At 37.2% G+C, this 12,329-nt stretch overlaps 1 protein-coding gene across 2 annotated transcripts in view; it reads left to right on the forward strand.

Annotated features, from left to right (window-relative positions):
- Positions 1–12,329, forward strand: part of LDB2 (LIM domain binding 2) — a 246,506-nt gene that overhangs the window by 177,075 nt on the left and 57,102 nt on the right. For both annotated transcript variants that reach the window (XM_089524758.1, XM_089524760.1), the window contains exon 4: positions 10,207–10,329. In XM_089524758.1, the coding sequence (XP_089380884.1) occupies positions 10,207–10,329 (123 nt within the window). The remainder of the gene's footprint in view (positions 1–10,206; positions 10,330–12,329) is intronic.

Raw genomic sequence — 12,329 nt, forward strand, 5'->3', positions numbered from 1 at the left:
CCTAGTCGTGGAAGTGGCAGAATATTTGACAATTAACCGAGACAAGGAAGGGGTTAATAAAAGCTGCTGGTTAGTTTGAAAAATGTTCTTTTTGAGTTTTCCTTCCTTTTTCCCTCTCCCCCTTCCCTGGCCTAGTCTAGAGTTGCCACGTGATCCCCTGAATGCCTGCCAGCCTCTTTCTTGTTGATCCTCCAGAGACCATCTGTGCTGGGGGCATTGATTAGAGTGTGTCTGCCGGGATTACATCTTTTCTGTTGCCATGCCAACTAATCAGCTGATTTTTGGTTACCACAGAAACAAAATGTCAGAGCTCACAGTACGGTAACATGAATTCGGCACCACAGAAAATGTTTTCTTAATTGGAGACCTTTTCGTTTTGGATTTTATGAGGAAAGTTGCACGGAAGCGGGAGAGGGAGCCTACGTCAAATACGATTTTATCTTAATTGATCAGAAGTTAATAATTTGCGCCCCCCCCCCCATTATAAATTAGGACGTTTAATATCGCTACAAAGCATGCTTGTTAGCTATTACGGTCTTTGAATGATTCTAGTTTGTATCAGTGGGTGCTATAAAAACTCTAACCTGAGTCAAGCATGATCCAGATATTTCTTTTAATAAAGGGATTCTGCACTCAGAGAGTTATTATTATTATTATTATTATTATTATTATTATTATTATTTTAAAAAGATCCCAATATGGCTGGTAAACTAATACAGGGTTATACCATTGATCAGTATGAATAAAACTTCAGATTCACTTCCACTTTTTCTTTGCAAATTTCTGATTATTATTTTTTTAAGCCATCAAAACAAAGCGGTCATTTTCACATGATGTGCTAACTGTAGTAGTTACGTAAGCTAACTACTTATATATGAGTAATATATATATATATATATATATATATATATATATATATGAGAGAGTCTGTGAAATTTCTTAGCCAACTAAAATTAGTTAAATGAAGGTTAAAAGTAGTAAATGTATTTGCATAAGCTCAATGCAGGAAGAAACACCTGTTAACGTGTAACCACCATTGCACTCTGAATATATGAGCCTTTGGGTATCAAACTACAGTGAACCCTTGTTATACGCTGGGGTTTGGTTCCAAGATCCCCCGTGGATAACAAAATATATGGATGCTCAAGTCCCATTAAATATAATGACATAGCAAAATGGTGTCCCTTGTAAAAAAAATGGAAAATCAAGATTTGATATTTGAAATTTATACTTTTTTTAACCTTTTCAAACTGGATGCTTGAATCCATGTATAAAAAAAATCTGTGTACAAGAAGGGCTGACGGTATATGTCAACAGGATTCAAACTGCAGAGGTATCTGCCAGCCATGTCTTTTCTTAAAGGAAGCTGCACATTCTGACATTAGGTACTAAATGTGCGGGATTTGTGTAGCTATCATTAATGGCAAATCAGAAAAGTAAACAATTTAGGGTCTATCTAGTGCTGGCCTTTTGCAAGAGTCCTCCATATGTACATGGATCCTCCATATCAATTGGGTTCATTTATCTCCCCCACAGATGCTAAAAAATGCAGATGATCAAGACCCATATTTTCAGTGGCGGTGACTTGAACATACATGCATGCTCCAGCATGTCCACATTCAAGTTGCCACCACTGAATAATGTGGGACGTGGTGATCTGTGAGAGGTTAAATTAGCAGATCGGACATCTACCGATAGGGAGGGCCCACTGTATTTCTATTAGCTTAAAGAGTTTCCAATTGTATCTGATGCTCACCAACCCTTTTACCCAGTGCAGCTTTTTGTGTGATTGTCCGTAGTATTCTACAACCCTTAAGAGTAGCTTTGGGAGAGATGGGAGGATGCAAGGCATTTAATACCTGATTTCTTGGTTGACGCATCCTTAAGGTTATTCATTCAAAGAGGAGGCAGGAACAAGTAGCCTCTGCTGTAGGAGTTTCTAACAAAAACTTTCCATCCAAGTATTCCATCTCATCCAGCATTCTGCTTTTCAGCTGGCCAACCTGGGATGTAAATCTTCATAAATGACTTTATTGTAGGCGAGAGTAATTTTATCCTTTTTCTCCTTGCTGACAGAACAGCATCAAAAACTTAGCAATTTTTGAAGACTATTTGCAGTTTTGGGATTTATTTTGTTTTTTTAAAAAAATTTGCACATAAAATGGCATTTTTCTGCATAGATAACTGCATTTTCTACACAAAAATGCTGTTTTCTGCACAGGGAATTTTGTGCAAAAAATAATATTTCTGCACAAAATAGCTGTTTCCTGCACAAGAAATGTATTTGCTGTGCAGTAAATGTCATTTTCTGTGCACAACTCCACATGCATTTTTCATGCAGAGTAAGTTCTGAACAGCAGAGATTCTTACTTATCTAGGATTCTTCTTGTCAAGGTTTCTTTACGGTTAAGAAACTTTTCGATTTTAGTATATATCTGCTGCAGCGAGCAGTTAAAAAACTTTTCTACCACAGTATATTCTTTCCATCCCTACCAACCAGTTGCAACTAGAAAACCTATAAATTATAAAGGCTATAGCCCCTACTGCCCCCTTTCACAGCAAAAACGCAGTGCTTAAAATGCTGTCTTTGAGTCAGACAGTCCTAATTGATTATAATTTCATTCCTAATTGATGTAGATTAATTTATATTTCATGAATTGGTTTACTGTCTATAATAATACAAGTACAGTACACATAACATGAAGAAGTACTTTTGACTCTAACTGTGTGTGGCAGTTCCTGAGTTCTAGGATTAAAAGAGTTCTATTTCCTGCACCTGTTCCGAATTGTATAAATCTTTATTATAATCCCAATGTCATCTTTTCCCCCGTAACTAAAAAGCCCTGAAACACTTTAGCTTTTCATTGAAGGAAAGGATTCGGATTCATTTAATTTCTTTTTCTGTACCTTGTACTTTTCAGCATGGCCAGCCAGAAGCTGTCACAGTATTTGAAATGTAGCTGCACCATAGACGTCATTAATGGCATTATGATATGTACTTCCTTAAATTAATCCTTTCCTTGCTGTTTTAACATTGAATATGTTTTTCCCCATTTAAATAGCTTATTGAACTGCATTTTCATTGATTATCTGTCATGATGCCCAAATCCATGTTTTGTCATCTCCTATTTAGACCCTATGTATATTTCTCTGACCTTACATCTTCATTGAAAAGCATCCTTCTTGGGTTATGTCCATGTTAGTACATAAAGCACAATAATTTAAATGTGGTGGTTTTGCCTATCATTTTTATCATGTTTTTTAAACTAGTTATCACACTTATGTCATAGGTTATGGACTTCGATACCTGTGGACACCTAGAAGCCAATTATAAGGTCTCTTTTATGTTTAAATAAGTATAGTCCATTAGATCGTCCCCATCTACAAGCTTACTAATACTCTCAGGGAACTCTATAATGCTAGTAAGGAAGAACTTGCTGTACCAGAATCCGATAGTAGTTGTTCTGATTTATTGTACTTAAGAGTGCTCAGCACATCTAGGCATCTATTTATTAATTCATTTACAGTGGTACCCCGGGATACGAATGCGCCGCCTTACGAAATTTCTGGGTTACGAAAAAAATCCATTGAAAAATCCATTTCCGGGTTACGAAGGTTATTCCGGGTTACGAAGAAAATTTTTGGTGCTTTTCGGCGCGATTTCGCACGAAATCGCAGCTTTCGCTATTAGCGCCTATGGGCTTTTCGGCTAGCGAAAGTTTCCGGGTTACGAAAGCGGCGGCGGAACGAATTACTTTCGTAACCCGGGGTACCACTGTATTTAATACCCTGTTATATAGAGTTCTTGTACATACTGTTAGTTGAATCAACAAAAATCTAGGTCAGCCAAGGGACCTAGATTTGAGACAATGATCATTACTACTTAAGAGATGTATTTGCAATTATTGCTTTTATATCATTTTTGTCAGTTATCGTGGCTTCCAGAAACATATATGAGCAAATCACAGAGAGTCAACAAATATATGTCCTTATTCAATTATATCCCAGCACCCAGCTTTAAGAGCAGCAAAGAATACCCTTTTCACAATGTCATCTGTATGTCGAGAAGAGGCAAAGCCTTTAACAATTGAGAAGGTGTGAAAATATTAACAAGTGTAGCTTTTCTTGGCCTGGGCCCTGCCTTGCCTCAGATGAACAAGGCTGCAGTGACATGAGAAGCTATAGAATTTATCTTTGTGTGTTTGCCTATATTGTATAGATGGGAAGGAGGGGAAGAAGCTAGAACTGAATACAAGCAGAGTTTAGAGGACGGTTTTTAAACTAATTTGTTACACATCCCATTTTTCCAAAATAAGTGATTTATGCCACCACTCTAATGATAGTTCAGATAATTCTGGAACAATGATGAGTTTCTCTTTTTTTACTTTTGAGTATAAAACTACCTCTTCTCCATGTTTTAGCACTCTCAAATAAATGTTGTGCTAAAAAAAAACTTTAACCAGTGGATCCTGTTGCTTCTCTAAAGTGACAAGTCTTATGATGTTGTTATCTGCAAAGTAACACTGGTTGGACAGAACCATTTTTGACAAGGAAGGGAAGAAAAGGTCTCTTCCGAATAAAATAGACCAGAGCAGACATTGAAGAAAAATAGATTAAAGGTTAATTTTAAAAACAATAATTAAAAATTAAAATTAGAGAGAAAGAAGAACAGGAAGGAGAGCTCTTATAACAAGGAATTGCTGGGGATACATTATACTGTATATACTCATGTATATGACTAGATATTTAGGTTAAAAATTGACCCCAAAAACCTGAGTCAACATATTCATGGGTCAATGTAAGTACTATTAATATTTTACTGTTGTTAACCGCCCGGATTGGTTTGCCAGAGGGCGGTATACAAACAAATATTATTATTATTATTATTATTATTATTATTATTATTATTATTATTATTATTACTGTATTTTAATGCATATATCTGCCATGGAAGCACTGACCACTGTCTATTCTCTCAACCATGCAGCCTTTAGTATGTGCACAAATAGTTATGTCTGCTGGAATTTTGTAAGTTCTTTGACATTGTTTTTCTTTACTTCATCCTTTACATCCTTCATTACATATGCTTACATTTTACCCTCAACTTATCCATGGGTCATATCAGAATTTTGGCTCCAGAACTTGCCCTTGACTTATATATATGGTGTCGATGTATAGTTGAGTATATATGGTAACTCAAATGTGAAATGAAAAGGAGATAGGAAATGAAAGGAGATTGGTAACAATACCGCACATATGGGGAGAAAATATATATATATATAAAGTAAGAAAACTTCTCCAACTAGTTACAATTTTTAATGAGCGATTAGATATTAACCTGAAATTACATTGGTAACTTCAAGTACCACCTCTCCATTTGTCACCATTTTGTAACTGGCTCTGCCCTTGCATTCTCATTTTGTGACTCCCTCCTTCCTCTGAACCATCTTCTCACTGCAGTCTCAACTCTTTCATTTCCTGTGTCCCTATATTTCCTTCAACTGGTTGCTTCTTGACACGTTTCAATTTTTAATTAAACTAATTAATTAGTTTATTTAGTGAATATTAACAATTACAAAAAAGAAATGAAAAAATATTATACCTACAAAATATATATATATATATATAATAGAGAAAAATGAAACAAAAAAAGAAATAAAAGAATGTGAATTTTTGTTTTTAAAAAATCCATTCAGTACTTATTATCAATCCAGATCCCACCACCCAAGTGAATTATAACATTTCCCATTCATCTGTACTGCAATTCTTACATACCTATCATAGTATTACTCTTATAAATATATTATCTTGCCTATTCTAGTTCTTTTGTTTTCTTCTTAAAAATAAACTATAAATATTAATTATAAACCTAATCCTAATATTACTACGCTTCCTTTAAGTCTTTCATATATTCCATAAAGGGTTTCCAAACTCATAAAAAATCATTTATACCATTGCCATTAACTAAGGTGCTAAACAGACCAGTGATAAACACCGACATCAGGGCTAAGTGGGGGCATGGTGACTGAACACCGCATGCAACTCTATCCCGATACCAGCGTCATGCCACCCACCTGACCAGATGTCAGTGGTGTCACGCCATTTCTTTGGCTCAGTGTTCAGACGTGCTATGCCAAAGAAACCATGAAAAGCTGCCACCACAGCAGCAAGGGCATCTTTTTGCCAGCGCTAAAAGGAGTGGCATTTTTGCCTTTCTTTTTAGCACTAGCAAAATACTGGTTCAGGGCCACAGCACACAGTTGCCGCAGCCCCGGTCCAGTGAGGAAAGGGGTGGCAGGGATGCCACTCCAAAGGGGTGATCTGTTTTGCCCCAAAGTTAATCAATTTTGCCAATTCAGCAAAGCCCATCATCTTTTCCAGCCATTCTGAGATATTCAAAGTCTGTTCTTTTTTCCAATTTTTGGCATAGATTAATCTTGTGGCTGTAACCATGTAATAAAGCGTTATGTTTTTTCTCATACTTATTTTCAAAATCAATCATATTTAATAAAAATAGTTCATGATCCAAGGGTGGCATCTTTACTCAAGATCTTTTGAATAACAGAAGTACTTTCCATCCAATAATTCTTAGCTTTTTTACATGTCCACCAAAGATGGACACTTCCTGAAGTCTTAAGTGCTCTGGCCTTCTGCCTACTTGTGGTTCTGATATTGATAGCCAGCAACCCATTATTTGCTCACAGCTATGTAGTGTGTGATAAGTTTGAGCAAAATCTTTTAATATCAATTTTGAATCTTACTGATAAAAAGCAGTGCCCACCCAAGGTTGGTTCACCAATGGTAGTCTTTTCTGACTTGGGATAAGTTGGGGCTTTTTCACGCCACAGTGTTATAGCACTGTCATTGCATTTTAACTGTCATGCTTTCATTCTATAGAATTCTTGTACTTGAACTTTAGGGAAGGGTATTTAATATTTAGAGCCAGAGAGCTCTAGCATCTCAACAAACCACAAAACCCAGAATTACACAGAATGCAGCCATTGAATTTAAAGTATAGCACTGTATGGAGCGCACCACATAATTCCAGGAGGAAAACAATCTATAGGTGCTTTATAGGTTATAGCAAACCATTTGTCTGTGTAGATCATGAAAAGTTATGCAATGCACTCAAGGACATGGGTGTGACAATACATTTGATAGTCTTTATGAGATTTCTGTACAAAGGACAAGAGGCCACTATTAGAACTGAATTTGGAGAAACAGAGTGGTTTCTAATAGGTAAAGGGGTCAAGCAAGGCTGCATCGTATCACCCTATCTGTTCAACTTATATGCTGAAAACATCATAAGAAAAGCAGAATTAGACTCAGAAGGAGGAGGAGTGAAGATAGTAGGCAGAACATCAACAACCTAAGATATGTGGATGACACAATAATACTGGCAGAAGACATCACAGACCTGGAACAGTTACTGATGAAAGTCAGACATGAAAGTGCAAAGGCAGGATTAATGTTGAGCATAAAGAAAACAAAAATAATGACCACAGAAGAAATACATAAATTCAATCTAAAAACAAGGAAATCAAAATAATAATTTAAAAAATCCCATACCTAGGGTCAAACATTGACTAGAGTGGTGACTGCAGTCAAGAAATAAGAAGAAGACTAGGAATGGGTAGGGGAGCTATGAAAGAACTAGAAAGGATCCCGAGGAATAAAAATATACAAATGAGCACTAAAGTCAGAATTACTGAGGCCATTGTATTCCCCGTTGCCATGTATGGATGCAAGAGTTGGGAGAGTCAAGGAAGCAGACAGAAAGAAAATCAACACATTTGAGATGTAGTGCTGGTCAAAAGTGGTGATGATACTGTGGACAGCAAAAAAGGCAACAGAACAGACCAAACCAGAAATCTCCTTAGAAGCCAAGATGAACAAAAATTGAAGCTGTTATACTCTGGCCACATAACAGGAAAGCATGGATCACTAGAACAAACAATAATGCTAGAAAAGGTAGAGGGTAGAAGAAGGAGAGGAAGATTACATGCAGATGGATGGACTCAATCAGGGGGGTCACAGGCATGAGTTTGCAAGGCCTGAGCAGAGCAACTGAAGATAGGGAGTCATGGAGGTGTCTCATCCACAGAGTCACCATGAGTCAGAGTCAACTTGAGGGTAGCTAACAACAAACAACAACATAGCAATGTCATTGTACACTGTGACGAAGACTCTGGTCACATTACTGTATATACTCATGTATAAGTCTAGAAATTTTAGTCAAACAATTGACTCCAAAAACCTGTGTTGACATATCCATGGATCAATGTAAGTACTGTACTGTACTGTACTTTAAGGCTTATAAAAAGGAACAATCCCCTGGTGAAAGGCAAGAGTGTCATCTGTTCTGGAAGCACTCACACACTCTTTTATATGCTCTCATCCATGAAGCCTTTAGTATGAGCACAAACAGTTATGCCTGCTTGAATTTTGTATGTTTTCTGGCACTGTTTTCCTTTGCTTCATCCTTTGTTACATATCCCTAAGTTTTACTCTCTACTCAGCTATGAGTCATATCAAAATCCATAATGTGGCCCCAAAACCTGCCCTCGTCTTATACATGAGGTCAATTTATAGTTGAGTATATACGCTAGTCCATGTCCTGGTAAAACCCTATTTCAATGCATGCGGTCAGGGTTCACTTGAAGATGGTCTAACAGCTATGACCATTGTTGAAGCCTTAACAAGAACAGTAAGAAGTGTTCATATAATCCTTGTTTGAAATTTCTGTATCAGCACTGGTAAACCAGCAGGCCCAATTGAAGATTCAGGCATTAGTATACAAAGTGATGAATAGCTCAGGGCTCAGGTATTTAGAGTACTTAGGTAGTTACCCAAGATTTAAGATAATCTGAGCATACTCTGCATGCTGTACCCCAGAGGCTCTTGTGTTACCACCTGTGACATCGCTACTCTGATGATGGAACACCCTTCTCCTTACCTTCAGTTATACATTGTCCCCTTCAGTCTTGCCAGGTGCCAGTTAAACACATATTGATAAACTTTCCACAGGTTTTGGGATAAGTGGAAATAAGCAAGTGTTTTATTTGTCTTTTCTTGTTGTTTGCTTGTGTTGTATTTTACCAAACACCTGTAATCTGTCATTTTGGGTACTTGTCATTTGTGGTTTTAATAATATATATTTTATGTAAACTGTTCGCTACCCTGAATTTCTATATAGAAAGAGTAAATCAGTGAAGAGTGAAAGGTCCAAGTCCCCCACACAACTGCAAAATGGGCCCATTAGCCCTTTGTTACAGAGGATGATCTCTCCAGACATCCCCCCCCCCCAGTACTTGTTATCTTTGATCATCATCAGTTCTTCTGTCTAACAATACACCTACCTTTGGAGAAGCTGGTTTACAATAGGTATAACCATCCAACACATTGTGAATTCTTCTCCAGCTCACATTTTAATCCAAGTCAAAGGAGAATTCAAGGTCCTCATAATGCTCATCTCTTCTGTGATTTTGAACACTATGAGCTGCTGAGGTATATATCCAAATTCAGATCTGTACTTCTTTGGTAACATCTGTGCTACAAATACAAATTACACAGATAGAAATGTAATGACTAAAAGAGTTTACTGAAATCTCCAATTTTTCAGAAGAAAGAAATTGTTGGAGTGATTTCATGTTTGTACTCAGTGCCACAATATAATCTTTGGGGTACAAGAGGTACTCCTCAAAACAACAACAACAACTGAAAAATCAAAAAAGCAAGAAAGGGTGCAGAGGAATAGTAAAAAAAATAACCAAGTGAAACTGAATACAGGTAGAAAGTAAACAGATATCATCTCTTAGTGTTCTGGAGAAAATTAAAACAATTCAAAACAAATAGAACCTTTATAAACATAGGCCAATCCGTCATTTGTCTTATGATTGCATATTATCTGTTAAATAAATAATGCAGGGTTGTCTAGTTTAGTAACTAGATATCATGCATGCACAACTGCAGATCACAACCGAATTGAAAGGCTTAGTACCATTAATTAGCTGCAGAGATTTTAGGGGGAAGTAAAATAGATGTAATAAATAAGATTTAGAGCCCGCAAGAGTCGTAAAATCTACAGTCTGATCAACTGCTGCTCCGTGAATTGCTTTCCTTAATTCCTTTTTTCTTTGAGAGAGGACGTAATTGCCCTAATAAAGCTGAACAACAAAATGTTTTTTTCTTTATGTCTGCTTCTAGGTGTGTACAGAAGGACGTCTTATCTTGGAATTTACCTTTGATGACCTTATGAGAATAAAAACATGGCACTTTACCATTAGACAATACAGAGAATTAGTCCCTCGCAGTATTTTAGCCATGCATGTAAGTAATCAGCCAAATTCCTTTTTAACATTCCAGAAAATTTTGAATGTCAGAACACAAAACCAGAAAATTGTTGTCCAAGCAAGATTTGTTCAGTATTTGAAGGCAAGTTTTTATGCCGGTGTGGCATGGACTCCAGTCATATACAAGGATATGTGCGTGTGTGTATATCTTCAAATCACCTGTTGACTTATGGTGACCTCATATTTCATAGGGTTTTCTTAGGCAAGAAATACTCAAAGGTGGTTGTGCCAGTTCCTTCCTCTGAAATATGGCCTCTGCTATACAAGAATATATACTGTAAATGGAAATATTTAGGTTGCTGGTTTATAAACTAAGTAGCTGGATCACTCCCCCACCGATTAATGTTGAAAATACATTTATTCACATACCATATGGGTTGTTTTATAATATGCAAAAAGAATCATGTGACTTTGGTTTATTTATAAATTATTGTTAGGGGTAAAGCCTGGAAAGTTACTTTTAAGAAAAATGAATACAATGACATGGTGAAACCATCCAAAGTATCCTCCGACTAGTTTCAATTTTGGATGGCTTACCATACAGTGGAACCTCGGTATTCGTGGACTCGCCATCTGTGGATTTGAACATCTGTGGATGGCAAGACAGTGTTGTGCTGTGGGACAAATGGACAAATGGACTTCACCTGAAGCCACACCGCCAATGGGGCCAACAGAACTTGAGCACCTGTGGATTTTAGTATCCACAGCCATGGGTACTGAGGGCCCACTGTATTCATTTTTCATAATAATAACTTTATAAGCTCTGGCTTGGAATTTGTCTCAGTGAATCAAGCAGAAACACAGTGTATATTTATGTTATTCCTGTTACTGGTTTTGGTACATTCCTGTGATACAGAGGGGGAATTGCTAGTTTAGCCTATGCAGATTTATGAGGCATGTGAATTAAATTCCCAGAGCTTTTAAAGATTTAAATAATTTAGGAACTGGCTATTTCAAGGGAAGCATAGACCTATGTAGAGAAGAATACAACCACCTGAGCCCTGCACACATGCCTTCCACTAAGACCTACTAGGTCAATGGTGACAGGAAGAAGGCTCTTTCCTATGTTAAACCTCTTGATGCAGAATATGTGATTATCTCCTCATTGGGCCTTGAAGTCCATGGCTACATCTGCACTACAAAAGTAATGCATTTTGACACCGCTTTAACTGTCATGGCTCATTGCCATGGGATCCTGGAATTTGTAGTTTGTTGTGGCAGCAGAGCTAAATATCTCACAAAACTACAAATCTCAGGATTCCATAGCATCCAAACTGCTTTTTTCTGCAGTACAGATTCACCCATAGTTGTTACTCTTTTTGACTGGGAAACTTTAACCTCCTGCTCTTTTATGCTTCTCTGTAATCTTATATTGAATGGTTTTATTTTTATATCTTTATGTTTATCACTTGGTTTTGAAATTCACTGATAACTACTTGTAATATAATAATAAATAATAATAAATTTTTATTTATATACCGCCCTGTGGCGAACCAATCCAGGCGGTTTACAGCATTAAAATAACATACAGCATAAAAACAATTTATTTCCCTCCCCCCTTAAAAAGTAATTAAACAACATATCTAATTTAAAACCACAATAACTAGTTAAAATAACAATAAATTAAACAAAATAATACCAACCAATAAACCACTGCAACTTCAGTTCTAAAGAAAAGGGGGCTTTGGAGACATTACTGAGGAGGGGGAAATCCTAAGATCCTGAGGCCGGGATATTTCAGTCTGGGAAGGCCTGCCTGAAGAGATCCATCTTGACAGCCTTTTTGAAGCTGTCCAAAGATGTTAATTGACGGATCTCATCCGGCAGGCCGTTCCAGAGCCTAGGGGCGACAACAGAGAAAGCCCTCCGGGAGGTTGCCGCAAGCCTCGATTTTTGAGGCTGCAACAAGTTCCTCCCAGAGGACCGGAGAGCGCGGGGAGGATAGTATGGGAAGAGGCGGTCTCTGAGATAGCTTGG

The sequence above is a fragment of the Sceloporus occidentalis genome, unplaced genomic scaffold (genome assembly GCF_023333645.1).
Source record: "Sceloporus occidentalis isolate IW3139 unplaced genomic scaffold, rSceOcc1.0.p SCAF_5, whole genome shotgun sequence".
Classification (NCBI taxonomy): domain Eukaryota; kingdom Metazoa; phylum Chordata; class Lepidosauria; order Squamata; family Phrynosomatidae; genus Sceloporus; species Sceloporus occidentalis.